Genomic DNA, 18,510 nt, shown 5'->3' on the forward strand with positions numbered 1-18,510 from the left:
CTTCTGCTTAGGTTTTTATAACTCATGGTTGTCCAGAGCGGGTTTGGAGAATGTGGTGAAGAAGGGTGTGGATGAGGTGCATGCATTTAGGCTGCTTGACAAGACAAGATGCTTCAATACATTATTGGTAGAGGCGGCTGCTCTGGTGAAAGCATTCTCCAAAGAAGAGATAAAAAAAAAGGCGGTTTGTGAGTGGGGTGAAAAAGCTCCTGGACCGGACAGTTTCTCTTTTGGTTATATCAGGCATTTTTGGGAAATAGTGGAGAATGATTTTAAACATGTTATGGATTACTTCTTCGCCCATGGGAAAATTAACCAGGGGAGCAACTCGAGCTTTATCACATTGGTACCTAAAGTACCCGATCCCATAGTTCTTTTGGATTACCACCAATTAACCTCATATAGCGAAAGTGATATCAGAGATCCTTGCCAATAGACAATAAAGGTAATAAATTTAGTTGTCGGTGAAGTCCAGTCGGCTATCATTGAGGGGAGAATTGAATTATCCTCGATAGGCCATTGGTGGTGAATGAGGTGGTTTTTTTTTGTAGGAAACCAATGTTGGTGAAAACTGACTTTATTTAACCATATAACACCATTAAGTAGAACTTTTTAGACTCCTCTTTAGAACAAGTAGGCTTCCCTCAGTTATGGCAAATATGGATTAGGGGATCGTTGATATCAGCCCGCTCATCGATTTTGGTCAACGGATCTCCAACTTTAGAGTTTGAAGTCTAAAGAGGCGTTAGACAAGGTGACCCATCATCTCCTTTTTTTTTCATTTTGGCTGTTCGATGGGATTATTCCACAGAATTCATGCTCCACACAATGGGCTGACCCTCACTCATTTATTTTATGCCAATGATGTTATTGTCATGGGTGGGTGGTTGGAGGCAAATTTCCATAATCTTACAAGGTTGCTCAGGTGTTTCTATTTGGTGTCCAGTCTAAAGGTTAAGGGGCTGTTTGGCAATATCTGAATGATTATGTGCTGAACCAGTAAGAGGTCTGAACCATTAAGAGCCTGTATAATGCTTAACCGTTCAGAGGCAAATGTCTGACCAATTCAGATTAGAGGTCTTAACCATTCAGACTCTGTATAAATCTTAACCATTCAGAGACAAATGTCTGAACCATTCAGACATCTGCTTGTGAAACAAACAGTCTGAACCATTAAGTGCTGAACCAGTAAGATGTGTGAACCATTAAGAGCCTCATCAAGAGGTAAACAAACAACCCCTAATTTCAACAAAAGCCAGTTATAGTTAGAACGACTACGCTTTTGTGAAAGTATGTTTTAGTCTAAAACCCTTTGAACCAAAACCAGTACATTTTTATTAAACTCTCATTTCTCTCCATTTTAATATTATTTTCCGTAAAACCAGGTTTGACCTTTCTGCCATTTATTTTCTGCAAGTTATTTATATAGAAGACAAGGAAGAATCTGGGCCGCGAGAAAAGTTGCCATCGTGAAGTGTGTGTCATAAATTTCTTATCTAAAAACAAAACTTCATATTATTATTTTATTAGTTAAACAATATTTTTTATCTGAAAGAATCTATTTTGACTTGTCACATGACAACATCAGTAAATATATTATATAATTTTTGGGATCATATAATTCTTAACCATATATAAAGGACTTTTTTTCCCATATATTTTTACTGTCAAATGTGTTTTCTTTTTACAATAACCAGATAATATATTTGCTATATTCATCATTGTCAAATTAAAACCTCAACCTCGCCAAATATATTAATTTGTAAGAGGTTTATGTCTAACTTTGATAGTTTACCGAGAGAACATGAAGTTTAATTAGCACAAGTTCTACGTCAACAATATAAATAAATCTGACTTGGTGATATCATTGATAATTTTAAGAAAATGGTATACATTTATATAAAAAATTTAAAAGTAGGGTTGAAGGATTATTTTAGCCATCGTTCCTTACTTATAAATATCCTAACGAACATGAACGAATCTCGTTCGTGTTAGTTCCATTAATTTAACAGAACAGGTGAATAGAACATGAGCAGTTAAATGGAATATTGTGTCTAGTTTATTCATCCAGAAAATAAATAAATGTGTTCATGTTCGTTTGTTAATATTCACAACGTACATAAATGAACGAACTTAAACAAAGAAAATGAACATGTTTTTGTTCATTTATTAGTCGATTGCTCAAGCCTTGGTCCTACTTTTTTTGATTGGTTTGATGGGTTAGTGCATGATAGGCCAACCAATATAAATAACTAATAGATAAATTTAATTGAGTATTTAACACACAAATGAACGAGACATGTGTACATGTTTGTTCATTTAACCAGACGAACAAAGTTTCTTTGTCATGGTCTTTCATCTGTTAAATAAACAAACTTCTTGTCTAATAATTCATTGAACATTCACTTCGTTTACATGCATATCCCTTACTATTTTAGCACATACTGATTTTATCACAATAAAATAAAATCACAGTAATCAACTAATATAGTAATATTTAGTTTACAATTCTTTTTTTCCCTTATTTCTAAATATAATTGACTTATAACTTATAACGATTATAATTGATGTAGTTTAAACTTATTAATTTTACTATATACGTCTTTAAGAGAACATTCTGATAGTTAAAGCGTGTGTCTTACAACCAAAAAGTTTGAGATTCGGATAAAAAAAAACCAATAATGTTATACTTGTGAGGAAAAAACAACTTACTAATGGACACCCACTTAACATAATACAACCGGAATACTTAGTTTTAATTTAATCAAACTATTAAAATGCAATAATTATAGTTACTATAATATAATATATTACTTTAATAGGTCCCTTGGATTCAATACTTTTACACCCCCTCAGCTTTCATCACTTTCACAAGCCACAAGGACAAGCTCATTGGTGTCGGTGGTACATTATTATCCATGGCTGCTAATGGTGAACCCACCACCACCACCTTCTCTCTCTTGTTGCTAGCCAGACTATCTGCTTCTCTAGTCGCCATACTAGTTCTCACTTGGGCTCTCTACTTCACCACCAGCTTCCTCCCTCAAACACTCTCCCAGCAAGACCTCATTTACTCAGTAACCAAATTCCCTTAATTCTTTTTATTATAATTGTTTCGAAATCGGGTTTAAACAGTTATGAATTAATTATGTTTTGATCAACAACAGGTTTTGCATCCTTTGTTAATGGTAATTGGTTTCATTCTCATAAGTGGAGAAGGTAGGTATGGTACAAGCTATATATATATATATATATATATATATATATATATATATATATATTACAAGTGTCTAGTTAGAAGGAAAAATGTCTCAAGAGTTTTGGGGGGGATTTTATGCAGCAATATTGGTGCATAGATGGTTGCCTGGTTCAAGAAAGAAGAAGAAATGGGTGCATTTGTGGCTGCAAGGGGTGGCATTGGCCAGTGGCATATTTGGAATTTGGACAAAGTTTCAAGGGACACAAGGGGTTGTGGCTAATTTCTATAGCTTGCATTCTTGGATGGGTCTTCTTTGTGTTTCTCTTTTTGGGGCTCAGGTATTTTATCAATGGGTGTACATATTCAGACACCTTGTTCCCTAAATCCACACCCTTCTATACGCTTCGTATAGGGCTATACGAAGCGTATAGGGTTGCTTTTCCCGACCAACTTCTGCACCTCGTACAACGTCACATCAGTCAACTTATACGGGGAGTCTAGGCCTGTACGAGGGGCCAATACGAAGGCCCTTAGACGCCTCGTATAGACCTATACGAGGCGTCTTGGACTGACCGATTTGACTATGAAGGGACTATGTCTGACATGACTTAAAGGCATACGGGGAGTAAAGACCTATACGAGGCGTCTTTAGCTCCCATAAAATGCAACCTACAGTGCGTTCTTGGTCCACATCCGAGGTTTCAACAAAAAACCACTCACATTCTGTTTGTTTTTTTATTTGTGTTTGCGTTATTATCATCCCGGAGTGTTGAAATGTCATCATATTGGAACGGCAACTATATCTTCGGGCAATATTCTAGCGAAAACTGGGGGCACGAAAGCGTTCCGGTAACAGTTATTAGCGTAAATGTTATAATTACTTGTTGTTTTCGTTTATTATTTACTAATGATGATACGGTTGTCTATTTTGGAGGAGTCTGGCATTCCCGATTCTAATGAGCAAGAGGAGGTTGTGTCTAGTATACAAGGAAAACAAAACAGCCCGTTTCTAGATTTGAACAAGCATCCTCCTGTTGATGAAACAGCCCCTGTAGATGACTCATACCCTGCTAGTGGATACGGAGGAGACGGTGGATACGGAGGAGACGGTGGATACGGAGGACACGGTGGATACGGAGGAGACGGTGGATACGGAGGAGACCGTGGATACGGAGGAGACCGTGGATACGGAGGAGACGGTGGATACGGAGGAGACGGTGGATACGGAGGAGACCGTGGATACGGAGGAGACGGTGGATACGGAGGAGACGGTGGATACGGAGGGGACGGTGGATATGGTGGATACGGTGGATACGGGGGATACGGTGGATACGGAGGAGACGGTGATCATCAGCAATTCATTTCCCCGGGCACTCCTTATGTTCATCAAAACAATTCGGACGTTGGAGGATATGGTGGTTATGGTGGATATGGTAGATATGGTAGTGAAGCACCTCCCATTCTGGACAGTCTGTACTTAAAAAAGACGGTATAAATTACTATTTTATTATTAATATTTTATTATTATTAATTTTATTATTATTATTTTTATTATATTATTATTATTATTATATTATTATTATTATTATTATTATTATTATTATTATTATTATTATTATTATTATTATTATTATTATTGTCGATGTTACAGGTTTTCAACTCCTTAGATGAACTAAAGAAACGGATACAAGAAATAGCAAATGCGGATGGTTTCGTTATTGTCACCCGTCGATCAAAGAAAATCGGGGGAAGAACCGGGAGGGTATGGCTTGAATGTGATCGTGGTGGTGAGCACCAGAGTACAGCAACACTTAGAAAAGCTGGAAGCAAAAAAACCGGTTGCCCGTTTTACCTGCTGGCTGTCCGAAACCACCCGTATGAAACCTGGGAGATAAAAGACGGAACAATTGAACATAACCACGAACTTTGTGAGGACCTGTCGGCCCACGCGTTTGTGCGAAGGTTTACTCCAAGCGAAATGAAACTGATCGAGCAGCTGACAGCTCAAAACATGGAGCCGCGCAAAATATTTCAAACGATAAGGAAGCAGGACCCCGACAGGTTTCATGTTCAGAAAGACGTTCAAAACGTTGTAGCGAAGATTAGAGCCGAACAAAGACAAGGATTGACTCCCATGCAGTCACTAGAAAATGTGCTGATGAAGAACGACTTTATTTACGAGATCCGGGAAGAACCCGGAACAGAGATCGTAACAGAGATCTTCTTTCTTCATCGGGACTCGAGAGTCTTGTGGCGTGCATTCCCCCACGTCATGATGATCGATGCAACGTACAAGACAAACATATACAATATGCCCTTTATCCAGATTGTTGGTATGACGCCTACCAACAAATCGTTTATTATCGCGCATGCCGTTGTTAGTAAAGAACGGGGTGATAACTTTGTGTGGGTGCTTGAGAGGGTTAAGGCAATGTTGGATGAATGTATGGAGCCACGTGTGATTTTAACGGATAGAGACCTAGCCCTTATGGGCGCGTGTGCTAAAGTATTTCCAGACGCCTCCAGGCTTCTTTGCAGGTGGCACATACAACAGAATGTTATGAAGCACTGCAAGGGTGCCTTCACAGACGACGACTGGAAGACATTTTTGTCATTCTGGGGTTCATTGATTGAGTCTCCATCCATACCCATCTACGACTACCACTTGCGCAACATGCGAAAGCGACTTGTGGAGTGCAAACGTTCTAGTAAGTTTTTCTAATAACATACGACTCACCTATGCAAATTTTATTAAATTATTTTTACTTTTTAGGAGTCTTCAAATACGTGTACGATAACTGGCTAAAAGACTACAAGGAGATGTTTGTCTTTGCGTGGACTGATAAGAGGCGCAACTTTGGTAATCGTACTACAAACAGAGTTGAGAGCCAACATGCCAACTTAAAGAGATACGTCGAAGATAGGAGCTCGCTGGACCGTATAGTTGGTTGTGTCCGGGATATAGTTGAGACACAGTTCGGTGAAATAAGGAAGACTTTTCGAGAAAGCATCGAAAAAACAATGAAACACCACAAACACCCGATGTTTCAACACCTACTTGGAAAAGTATCCCACAAAGCCCTTGACTTGTTGCATGGAGAGGCAATTAGGAGGCTAGATGTCTTGGAGCGCTTTAATTCATCATGTGGTTGCCAAATGTGGCACAGCTGTGGGTTGCCCTGTGCTTGTAGGATAGAAAAGTACATGCGTGAAGGTAATAATTATTGAACGTCGTACAACACTTGTGTGATATATTTCCTTTCCTTCATTTTACCTAAACAATATTGTTTTTAACCGTGCAGAGCATCCGATTCAACTCGAAGACATAGACGTCTTCTGGCGGAAACTTAACTTCCAAAGTTGTAAATTGATAGACGACTCCCTTGACGTGGTCGAAGAGCTAGATGTTGTTAGACAACAATTACAGTCGCACCCTCCAGCTCAGCAAAAAAGCCTGCTTTCAAAGATTAAAGCGGTGTTGACTCCAACGAAATCTACCAAGAAACCACCGGTTGTCCAACAAAATACTCGTGGCCGACCAACAACAAAGCAGGTACAAGAAAGGTTGGACGAGGCCTCTCGTATAGATGAAGAATTGAGGAGAAGCTCCTTCGGTGATGCAAACACGTGCTTTGAAGGTTCACGACAAAGTAAGTACGATAAACCTCGCCACAGCTCGTACGTTCCGTCTCAAGCCTCACAACAGTCGGTTATAAGGTCCCAAAAACCCAAAGCGACCCTAAGCCGTTCAAAGAGTTCTAAGAAGAAAGAGACACGAGATGATCACGGTTTTCCTTTAATCATTGGGGACGAGTACGTGGGAATCATCGAACGGTTTAAGTCTGACATTCCGCCAGTGTTCCATCCGTACGTCTCGTGCATACGAGATGTGATGCCGGACGGTCATTGTGGGTTTCGGTCTGTGGCTGTGGGCTTAGGGATGGATCAGAGTTCATGGGGGCGTATTAGAAGGGACCTTGTCCAAGAAATGGATCAGAACGAATCGATCTGGTTCCCAATATTTGAAGCATGGGCTGCAGGTTATTTTTACACGCATCGTCAGGGCCTAATTTGGGATTCAGTGGCCGGTTGTGGGGAGAATCACTGGATGGACTTCCCCTTTGCAGGACTTCTTATTGCACAAACGTACGGTATCGGGGTGCACCTGTTAACGACAACCATGGGTGCGAGTTCCACTTACTTCCCAATACTAAGTCCTCCGGCTAATCAACAACCATTATTCATAACGCTTACACATGTTAACGAGAACCACTTCATACATGTTAAGCTGGAAGGGGATTATCCTATGCCACCAGCACACGGGCTATGGTTGACCCACCGAAGACCCCACACAGAACAATGGGAAGATATGTACTTGCCACGTCTAGAATGGTATACATCGATAATGAATCCTCGACCAAGATCAAACCCCAGTCTTAATTACATAGATAGTTACACGGAAGAATGATTTTTGTAATTAATAGTATTTTTTTGGAATTAATAGAATTTTTTTGTAATTATTAGTATTTTTTTTGTAATTAATAGAATTTTTTTGTAATTATTAGTATTTTTTTATAATTATTAGTATTTTTTTTGTAATTAATAGTATTTTTTTTGGAATTAATAGTGTAACTTTGTAATTAATAGTATTTTTTTGTAATGAATAATATTTTTTTGGAATTAATAGTATTTTTTTAAATTTTTCTACAAAAAAAAAACTATACGCTTCGTATAGAACTAGACTCCTCGTATCATATTGCACAAAAGACCATTTAGCCCCTGATAGGCCCCCAATAGAGGCTTATTCCAGGGGCTCAAAGGTAATTTTACACCAACCAGACGCCTCGTACAGACCTGTACGAGGAGTACAGTTGAGCGGGATTTTGAAAATTCAATTTTTGAATATCTGAAATTCAAAATTTGAATTTTTTGAAAGTAGACGCTTCGTACAGACCTGTACGGGGCGTCTCTTTGAGCGGTTTAAATTTGAATTTTGAATTTGAATTTTGAAAATCATTTTAGTTAATTACTATTTTACCCCTGATATGCCCCCAGTATAGCCACTTAGCAGGGGCTAAAAGGTAATTTCAAAATTGTACGACTCGTACAGACCTGTACGAGGAGTACAGTTGAGGCGGTTACTTTTTGCCATTTCTTTTTTTAATTAATAAAATGTATTATTAAATTACCATTATGCCCCTGTTTACCCCTTAGTATAGCCTTTTTTCAGGGGCAAAATGGTAATTAACCATTCCAGAAATATCTTTTTGGAATGGTTAATTACCATTTTGCCCCTGATAAAAGGCTATACTAAGGGTAAAACAGGGGCAAAAATGTCATTTAGCAAAAAGCATAGACGCCTCGTATAGCTCTATACGAGGCGTCTAGGCTTCGTATAACACAGGGGGGGGGCCTAGACGACACAGATCACACACACAAACAAAAACACACACATATACGGTGCATTCGGATCTATACGCCTCGTACGTATTTCAACCGTATTTTTGAAGAATCGAAGCATCACCGGTACGTATTTCATCCCGTAGTTAAGTATTTTTGTCTCGTTTATGCCTTTAGACCGTAGGTTTGCCCTAAAAGTTGAATTTGGTTGGGTTTTGGGGGTTTGATGTTGATGATGATGAAGAACTTGTGGAACAGGACGCTGAGTATAGCCCTATACGAGGGCTATACGAGGGTCTGTTTTTTTTTTTTTTTTTTTTTTATTAATTATATTATTATTATTATTTATTAATTATTATTAAATATTATTATTATTTATTAATTATATTATTAAATATTATTATTATTATTATTATTTATTAATTATTATTATTAAAAACATTATTATTAATATTATTATTATTTATTTATTTATTTATTTATTTATTATTATTATTATTAATTATTGTTATTGTTATTAATATTATTATTTATTATTTATTATTTATTTATTTATATTATTATTATTATTAATTATTGTTATTGTTATTAATATTATTATTTATTATTTATTATTTATTATTATTAATTATTGTTATTGTTATTAATATTATTATTTATTATTTATTATTTATTATTATTAATTATTAATTATTGTTATTGTTATTAATATTATTATTTATTATTTATTATTTATTATTTATTATTTATTAATATTATTATTATTGTATACGTATACAGTATTTATTATGGAGGACGATCTGATGCCGGGCGATGACATGCACATAGAGCCGGTTCAGCAGGGTCCACGACGGAGACAGCGACCGCCTGTGGATACGTTGCAGGGGCATCCCTATCTAGAGTTTCCCGACGGCACTGACGCCGCCCGTCATTGCCAGAAGCTTAGGAGGATGCACGTTGGATCGCATGCATCGATCGACTGGGATGCGATGGAGGAGATTGCTGAGACGCCGAGAGTGCGTCGGTTTATACCTATCGATTCCCCGTGGCATCGTCTTTTTGATTTGGCGCACACGCCGACCTACAGGGAGCTGCTGGTCGAGTTCATTTCGTCATTCACATTTCACCCTCCTGGGGAGCCAGTGCCGATTCCGTACCCAGGTGAATGTTATTGATATTTATTTATTTATTTATTAATATTATTTATTTATTTATTTATTTATTTATTTCTTTATATTATTATTATTATTATTATTATTAATTATTGTTATTGTTATTAATATTATTATTATTATTTATTATTTATTATTTATTATTATATTGTTTTATTTATGATTCCGTACCCAGGTGCTCCCCCTCCGCCTGAGGTTTCTTTCAGGCTTGCTGGCGTTCAGCGTTCGATGACGCTAGCAGAGTTTGCGGTGCGCTCTGGTTTATACATGCAGGAGGAGATCGAGACTGAGATCTACACAGCGGGGCTAGTGGTGGTTGAAAAACCCACTCTTGTTGGGTTTTGGCAGGTGATTGCGGGGGCGGATCATTGGGAGCATGACAAGTCGAAGGGGAGGGTGTCGTTTGTTAGCGACCCACTATACAGGTATGTACGTTTATTATTGCAATTATTGTGATTATATGCACTGTTTATTAATCTCTGTTTTTGTATTTCGCTAACACTATCTGCAGGTATCTGCACCATTTGCTCGCCACTTCTATATCAGCGCGCGGCTACAGCCGTGAGTGGTGTACGACCACAGATCTTTTTTTCCTATATTGTTTGTTGTATAGGAGGCCGTGCGCGCTAGCACACGGTCTAGCCCAGTACTTCGCCTCCGGCCATCACCGGCAGGAGCGCGGATTTTTGTATGGCGGGGCGTACGTGACCGTCATTGCCCGTTCATTTGGCCTCGTACCACATCAGGACCCACATCTACGGACGCCGGCCATCATGCCGACGCGGATGGGTATGCCGTCGCTATGGGGGATGAGGGTTATCAAGAGGTTCCCGGTTGGCCCGCGGTTTAAAAACCGCGAGGGGGGCGTATGGAGAGAGGAGGACCTACCAGAGCATTTCGAGGACGTTCATCCTCCTGCAGATCCTGCTGATGTAGTGCCCGTGGAGGACCCTCCGGAGGATCTAGACGGTGCAGCGGGGCCACAGCCACCGCCACCTGCCGGGGCACCTCAGTTTCCACGTCACGCTATTCGAGGTGGTGCCCCAGGAGCTGCACTACATCCGGATGTACGAGCCAGGCTTGACAGGCTCGACGATTTGGTAGGTTGGTTGGTACGGGCGGAGCAGGATAGACGAGAGAGAGAGGGATTACCCCCGATACCGCTTCCACCGGTTCGAGCACCACATCAGCAGCAGCAGCCGCAGCAGCAGCACCAGCCGCAGCAGCAGCATCAGGATTCAGATTCGGATTTTGATGCATAGACCTGTTGTTGTTTTTATTGTTATTGTGGATGTACAAACTTATCTTCTATATTTTTGTTATGGATGTAAACAGTTATCTTATATATGTCATATTTATGTTTGTTTTCAGTTATTCGGTTACTCAATGATTGTTCTCTTAAATTTAGATAATACGGAAACAATATAACCCCTGAATATAATACGGAAACAATATTTGAAAGAAATAAAATTTTAATCGAAAGAATAATATTTAAAAAAGTAAAATGTTAAAAACAATATAATATATTTAAAGAGCCGATTTTTAAAATAGTTGATTTAATCGACGCTGAAACAAAAAATTTTTTTAAACTTTTTATATTGTAAAAAACAAAAAAAAAACAAAACTTTTTTAAAAATAAAAAAAAAACGATTTTTAAAGGCAAATAGTTAATTTTTAAAAAACAACAACTTTTTATAGTGTAAAAAAGAAAAAAAAACTTTTTTTAAAACCTAAAAAAATTTCATCAAAAAAACAAATCTTCAAAAACCATCCAAAAAACCAACCCAAAACCCACCAAAACACCCCTCATTTCAGCCAAAAAAAACTTCCAAACGGAGACGCCTCGTATAGACCAAGACCCCGCGTATAGGGTTCCTTAAACAACGTGCCTGACACCCCCTGTACACCCATCGAATTCAGTGCATGGACGCCTCGTATAGGTCTATACGAGGCGTCTAGGTTTGCAAAAGTGTGGATTTAGGCGCAGTGGGTGTCCGGATAGATTGGCCCTTATCAATTTACCTCTCTTTGAAATGTTCATTTTTCTATGTAGTGTTTAACTGGGTTTGAGTTTCTGGTTCGGTTGGTTTTGATGAAAATTTTGGGACGAACCGATAACTACGGTTTTGGGAAACAACACAGAACCAGTTGGGTTGGCTGGGCCGGCGGTTTTATTGGAATAGTGAGGCAGCGGTTTGGTTTTGATGGTTTAACGATTTAAGCCATTTTTTAGTTTTTTTCTAGCAAAGGCATTAGCTCGTTATTTCAACTTTTTTTTAGTTTTTCTTATAGCAAAGTCATTAGCTCGTTTTTAATTTTTTTAAATGATGATTGCTCATACATATGATACTTGTATATAAAGGTAACAATTTATACTTCGATTTAGTAAGATTCAACTCGTTAATAATTTTATGAATATGTTTTGCTATTAACAGAAATTTATGAATATGCATAAATAGTAGTAATAATTATCAAGTAAAAATATATAAAAAACAAAAAATGGCTATGGAAGCTCCATTATTGATACTATACAAGGGAATGCGTGAACAAAAAATGGCTATGGAAGCTCCATAAATAGTAGTAATAATTGTCAAGTAAAAATATATAAAGTTTGTTGAAAGTACGCTAAAATCTTTTGATACTATACAAAGGGAATGCGTGAACAAGTGTTGATAACATTAGTTTTGAGACTATTAATATGTTTTTTTCTTCTGTTTTAAATATGTTTGATTTTCTTACAAATTTATAACGTTTTTACAAAAAGCTGATAGAAGTGTTTTTTAAATTGTATTTTATCATATTAAATTGACTAGACAGCTACAAATAAACAAAATATAAAATCTGTGAGGGCTTTTTTGGAAGAAAGTAACCATAAATAAAATAATTAAAGATGTTTGTGTCAAACAATTGCTTATATGGTCCCCTCTCCACTAATCATCAAACCTCCATTATTGCTTCTATTACGTATAAAGCAATCATACATGTAATGTTAATTATTTATTTAAATACTTGGAAAATAAATTTTTTGATTTTCATTTATATACATACATACACACACACACATACATGACATGTATATGTATACGTATACGTATTAATCCTTTTGTTATTGTTTGATGTAGTGGTTGATGGGTTTTCTAAGCTTTTGGCATAGAGGCGAGGTGCGGATGAGCAGAATGCGTGTTTTGCCTTGGCATGTATTCCTTGGTCTTTACACATATGGATTAGCAGTAATAACAGCTGAAACCGGGCTTCTCGAGAAGTTGACTTTCTTGCAAACAAAAGGAGTAGTTTTGAAGCGATGTAACGAGGCAATGATTGTTAACGGGTTAGGGCTATGGTTGGCCATGCTTTGTGGTCTGGTGATCTTAACCGCGGTCTCACCCAAGCGTTACCAAAGTATTCCCACAACAAAGGTCGCATACTCAGATAGCAAGTGCTTGACTTCGTAGTCGAATTCATTTCCTATATGTTTTTAAATTGAGAACTCGTGTACATATTTAGGTGTTGTGAGTGAAAGTGGTTTTCTACTTTGTTATTGATAATCTTATCAATATCAATACTTTGGACCAAAGTACTGAATTAGTTTAATAAACTTGTACAAAGTGGCCTTTTCATATGGCCCGGCAACGGTACAAAAGTAGTTAACATTTTCTTAGATTTGAAATCAGATACTCCTGTAAATTTTAAAGATCATTTATAGGTCTATAGCACGATTTGACGTCACCTATATAGGGATATCACCAATGTTTTAAAAACCGGTAAATAACGGCCGTTTATACTGGTATTATTGGTGTCGGATGTAATGCAGTACGAAACACCCCGACCCAGGTTAGTTTTTGGGTTCAGATTTTTACTTTTTATCGGCCAATCTCAATGTTTACTCCATAGTTTTAACCTAGCGAGTAGCGACTTTCAATATTCTATCTCCATCGATCAAAACTCAAAACCTGCTTTAAAACTCCATCGTTTGTGACTTATTCCAAACTTCCATCACTCCATATTTCACTCCATCGTTCAGTCCAAACTTCCATCTTCATCTACCAATTTTGTTCCAGACTTCTATCTTCATTGTTCGTGCATAATTTATCACTCCAGTTCATTCCAGACTCCAGTTTGTGATTGGTAGGTCATTTATTTTTTGTTTTCTTTGAACTTTTGTTGTTTTTGACATGAATACGATGTGTGTATATACCATATAGTCTTAGTGAGTCAACATGTATACATAATGTATTATGTATGTGTATGCTAGTAGTTAGTGTATATAAATCTGGATGCATATGTATGAGAGAAAGAGAGAGAGTTGAGAGATTGGAGATTAAGAAATAAAGAGAGTTATGAGATAGAGGGTTATTTAAAATGTGAAATGACAAAATTGTCCTCAACATGATTAGATAAAAAACTAATTGGGTTCGGGCTAAAGGACATAACTTATGGTATTTGAAAACATCAAGTACAAAATTCGTTAATTTTAGAACCGCCGGAAAAAATGTTATAAAGAAAAAAAAAACATTTACAATTCACTCTTTATCTTTTTTTAATAACAAAATTGATTGGGCTTTTAAACGCATAGTAAAATGGGATTTAGCCCATTCCCATTGTCGGTTACAATTCAACAACAACCACCTGTAAAGTTTGTTTTAAAAAAACGCGCATCAACATTCGGCAATCAACAGAAACCGGTTACCAGATAACAACTTATTTTGCACGATATACAGGACCCAAGATCATCCATCCGCCGATCGGAGATTGATAATCAGAATCGAAAACGGTACGTACTCTAATTTTTTATAAAAAAGATATTGTTTATCTATACATGTTAGTTGATTATCGTGACCTTCTTCATCTCATCTAATAGATGGCCCCTTTTGAGTCAATTAGGGTTTTGTAATTTGTCAATTATTGTTATTGGAGAATTCTGGATTTATGATCTGTTTAAATTTCAGTACGTGATTGTAAGAAAAGAAAAGTTAAAAATTTTATGGTAAATTGGGTTGAAGAATGTATTTGCTTTTAACATCGAGTAAAGCGGTTTGGTGTTGTAGAAGCAACATATGCCGTAAGGTGCTATAGTGTATTAGCTTTTCCGTCTTCGCATTTGTTTTTGAGTGCTTCCATGCCGAAGAAATGATTTGTATGTTGGTTGCTCAACTTAAAAGACGTTAGTAAGTTACTCGTTAGTGATAGCCAAGGTTTAAAAAAACGGAAATGAGTTTCGAGGCGTTTTCCCTTCGCCTCACGAGGCGTAAGCCCGAGGCAGAATTAAAAAAAACAATTATATTAAAAATGATATATGTTATAAACTTAATAATACTAACTAAATTCATCATCATAAAAAAGACATAAATTGCTTGAAATTGACAAAAAGTAATAAACAAATATAAAAAACCCCTGACAGTGCTTTTGAGGCGCACAACGCCGCAATAGTTTTTTTAAAACCATGGTGATGGCTAAAACCTAGAAGGAATGCAAAACAGTCGAGCCGAAGAAATTGATTTTTGGTTTGTAGAGTGAGTGTTGGTGTTCAGGAATGGAATGTAGTTCACTTCACACGATCACATCTAATGCCATTCGAGCCAAAGCGGTTTTTAGAACATTATGGTTCAGCACTTTAGATTCTGGATTTTGTGTTGGTAATTTGGTATCTCGTATTACTGAATTTACTCTTGCCGTCCAAACTACAAATCATAGCTTTATAGTTGAATCAAGAGTTAGCTTATTGAATTATGATATGTGAATTCAGTGTACAAATTTGAATTATATGCATTAGCTACTGATGCTTAAACTAATAATATATACATATTACATAATCACTCGAAATTTGTCTCCCCATTTTGCTATTAATTGTATAAACCCAACATTTGAGTGATATGCATTAGCTACCATTATCTTTAAGGGTGAAACAATGACTATATCTTCTTTTTCTGCAGTCATGACTTGCAGCTGCTAGGGCAGACAACTTCTACTACTATCCCCCAGAATGGGACCCCAAAAAGGTATCCTTTTTGAATACTTAATCATCGATTAACACCCACGAGTAATGTGTGGTGATAAACACTTACAGTTAATGTGTAGCTCACATATTTTTTTTACTTTTACTTTTACAGGGTGGTCTGAACAAGTTTCATGGCCTTGAGAGAAAGAGCAAGAAAAATAGATCAGGGTATTTTAATCATAAGGTAATATTTTTACCAAGCATCTTTTTTTCGAATTCTAAATCAATAGCGTTTCGGTATTATTTACCAGGTTCGAAATTAATGCCTTACAATATCTGGTGTCTATGATTGCAAAGGGTGTACGGTTTAATGCTGAGTAGGAAATTATTATTCTACAAAGGTAAATTTCTATGTTTAAAAACTTATGAATGATATGATTTGTTCACTCATTAGTTCGTAATTCATCATTATATTCCTGCTTTCACTATGAAATCTGCATGCTGTCAACACGAAATCGTAATTCAAACCGACCCAAAGAACTGCGAGTATCTTGTCATTAGTGGAGCTCAAAAGAAAGTTGAAGAGTTCGATACCGAAGATGCAGAAACTATGGTACTCCCTGTCGATGAACGTAAGTATAATTAGATACACGATAAAGAGTTGACCAATTCATACGGTCAAATGTTAATGAAATTCGTGTTTAACAGAAAGAAGCAAGCTAGCTGATCCTTTCTATCGGCTTGAACATGAAGAAGAGGATTTAAAGAAGAAAAAAGAAGCAGAGCCGTTACTGGTGCGCCTTCAAAGAGTATCTTCTGATGCTAGACATTTCGATGATTACTCGATAAACAAGTCTCTCCGTCCGAAACTTAGAGTACGTACAACTTTTTTTCTTTATCAAACTTTTAGTCTAACAATTCCCATGTTTTAATATTTATTATGTAATCAACAGAGTCAAAAGAAAAGAGTTGCTGAAGAAGAGGTGGCTGCAAGGAAGATGGGACTTGGGATACGAAGCGTCAGAAGAAGATACGGCGGCTGCTAAATGTGTCAAGTTTAGTAAAAACCGGGATGAGAAACGAGCATTGATAAAATCTATGTCAATCTTCTCGGATTCGGCTTGTTTAAATTCAAAAAGATTGGAACTTGAGGCAAAAAGAAGAAGAATAAATGCAGTGACGTCTAAGTTGCTGGCTGGCGGGTTTAAGCCATCTTCATGGTCAAAGGTTGCTCGTCATAAGAAGTGTTAAGATTAGATTACCACTCGGTAGGCATGGGAGTGCTTGTGTATATTTTGTAAGATGAATGTTTTTATGCTTCTGTAGTTCTGTACATTACAAGTGTGTGTAACGACGAATTACATACCAAATTTTGATCAGTCGTCGTCGTCGTCATCACTATAATGGTCGTTATAATTTTGTAGCATACAACTATGTCTCTATCCATGCAATCTTGACCAATGTGTGTAAAGTTATGCTGATTTGGACTTTAAATATATGTAGTAATGTGTGTAAAGTTATGCTGATTTGGACTTTAAATATATGTAGTAACTAGGATTTTGACCCGCCGCGCGTTGCGGCGTCAAAAGTTAAAGTAACTCGTATTTATACTTTATATTTTACCTGACTCTTTACTGAATAAAATTACGTCGCCGTCGAATGAAAATGTATCATATTTGACCCAACTCGCTTTCGAATCCAGTTTACGAACGTACATACAATAAGTATAAAACATATTATTTTTTAACAGACTCACTTGAGAAAAAAAGTTTATGTTAAAACGTGAATTTAAGATGACAGGTACGTTAAAACTGCGATACGCAACACATTACATTGGCGGCACCTTAGTTGTTTATAGCGGACGACACATTATGTGATGCGTTGACCATATATATAAAACACGTGTTTGATGTATCCGATCAAACTCAGTGTAACCTATATAAGCATTGTGGTTACAATGTACAATGATGACAATAACGTGTGATGCCCGCACGTGACATTACACGTTTTTGACTTTGTTACACACGGTACTTTCGTGACATTAACGTCATTATGTATATATAAGGTATGGCTCGATCCTTGTGGTGTAAAGTTGTAACAATATTTTAGACAATCGTGTAAAGTCGTAAAAGTAATCTAGTAATTAACATGTTTATACATAGATAAAAAATAGTATAATAATGTGTGGCGCTATGGTATAAAGTCGTAAAAGCAATTCAAATAAAATGAGACGTCAAGTTATTAAGTAGAAAAAGTTGGCGGATCAAAGTTGTCAATTACCAAAAGTTAAAAGTGAATGTGTAACTTACTTAGTTTGAAAGTGTGAAGTGAAAGAATTAAAAGTATAAGGGGTTAGAAAGTAAAAGTATTGGAGTTAGAATTCTAATATATGAAAATTGAAAGGAGATAAATGTTTAGAGACTAAATGTGTATTTATGTAAAAGTTAAGAACTTAAAAGATAAAAATCCACGGACTTTGCCTTTTAAGATGTTATAAAATTTAGTTAACAAAATAGAGGTGTCAAAATGGAAAATGTCACACAGAAGGGGCCAAAAAGAAAATGTGTTACAAAATATAAGCGGTCAAAAAGGAAATAACACTGATGAGCAAATAAGGCAGAATATTAAGGGGTGAAAGTGATTACTTTTCAAAGTTTAGGGGTGTGTTTAGGTCGGTGGAAAAACCACCGACCTTTGTTTTTAAGAATATAGGTAATGAGTGGATTTGGATTAAGCTTTACTTCTAGTGGTCCGGATGGGTAGATTTAAAATTAAAAAAGAAATTCTTATTGTTTAGTGGTAAC

General features: G+C 36.7%; 2 protein-coding genes and 1 pseudogene across 3 annotated transcripts; all 3 read left to right on the plus strand.

The window, feature by feature from the left end:
* The first annotated feature begins 775 nt into the window (after nucleotides 1–775).
* LOC110926356 (probable transmembrane ascorbate ferrireductase 4) lies at nucleotides 776–13,421 on the plus strand. The gene is made up of 4 exons (XM_022170107.2): nucleotides 776–3,077; nucleotides 3,168–3,219; nucleotides 3,341–3,537; nucleotides 12,894–13,421. Exons 1-4 carry the CDS (start codon nucleotides 2,919–2,921, stop codon nucleotides 13,221–13,223), a joined length of 738 nt encoding a protein of 245 aa, XP_022025799.1. The 5' UTR covers nucleotides 776–2,918; the 3' UTR covers nucleotides 13,224–13,421.
* Nucleotides 3,549–11,266, plus strand: LOC110926357. Of its 2 annotated transcripts, XM_035987118.1 has the most exons (6): nucleotides 3,549–4,048; nucleotides 4,137–4,688; nucleotides 4,851–5,907; nucleotides 9,380–9,760; nucleotides 9,947–10,196; nucleotides 10,283–11,266. In XM_035987118.1, exons 1-6 carry the CDS (start codon nucleotides 3,974–3,976, stop codon nucleotides 11,031–11,033), a joined length of 3,066 nt encoding a protein of 1,021 aa, XP_035843011.1. In that variant the 5' UTR covers nucleotides 3,549–3,973; the 3' UTR covers nucleotides 11,034–11,266. The 2 variants fall into 2 exon arrangements, with proteins under 2 accessions (XP_035843011.1, XP_022025798.2); XM_022170106.2 differs by lacking the exons at nucleotides 9,380–9,760; nucleotides 9,947–10,196; nucleotides 10,283–11,266 and adding exons at nucleotides 5,973–6,413; nucleotides 6,502–7,716.
* A 2,286-nt stretch (nucleotides 13,422–15,707) lies between the features above and the next one.
* Nucleotides 15,708–17,132, plus strand: LOC110922619 (annotated as a pseudogene).
* Nucleotides 17,133–18,510: the final 1,378 nt, after the last annotated feature.

Source organism: Helianthus annuus, chromosome 17 (genome assembly GCF_002127325.2).
Source record: "Helianthus annuus cultivar XRQ/B chromosome 17, HanXRQr2.0-SUNRISE, whole genome shotgun sequence".
Lineage (NCBI taxonomy): Eukaryota > Viridiplantae > Streptophyta > Magnoliopsida > Asterales > Asteraceae > Helianthus > Helianthus annuus.

Excerpts from the sequence above, each read along its gene's own strand:
- LOC110926356 (XM_022170107.2), top strand. The coding sequence starts at position 2,919 with ATGGCTGCTAATGGTGAACCCACCACCACCACCTTCTCTCTCTTGTTG. Across the intron at positions 3,220-3,340 it reads CATTCTCATAAGTGGAGAAG|CAATATTGGTGCATAGATGG; the intron begins GTAGGTATGGTA and ends GATTTTATGCAG. Across the intron at positions 3,538-12,893 it reads TTTCTCTTTTTGGGGCTCAG|TGGTTGATGGGTTTTCTAAG; the intron begins GTATTTTATCAA and ends TGTTTGATGTAG.
- LOC110926357 (XM_022170106.2), top strand. The coding sequence starts at position 3,974 with ATGTCATCATATTGGAACGGCAACTATATCTTCGGGCAATATTCTAGC. Across the intron at positions 4,049-4,136 it reads GGGGGCACGAAAGCGTTCCG|TCTGGCATTCCCGATTCTAA; the intron begins GTAACAGTTATT and ends ATTTTGGAGGAG. Across the intron at positions 4,689-4,850 it reads GTCTGTACTTAAAAAAGACG|GTTTTCAACTCCTTAGATGA; the intron begins GTATAAATTACT and ends TCGATGTTACAG.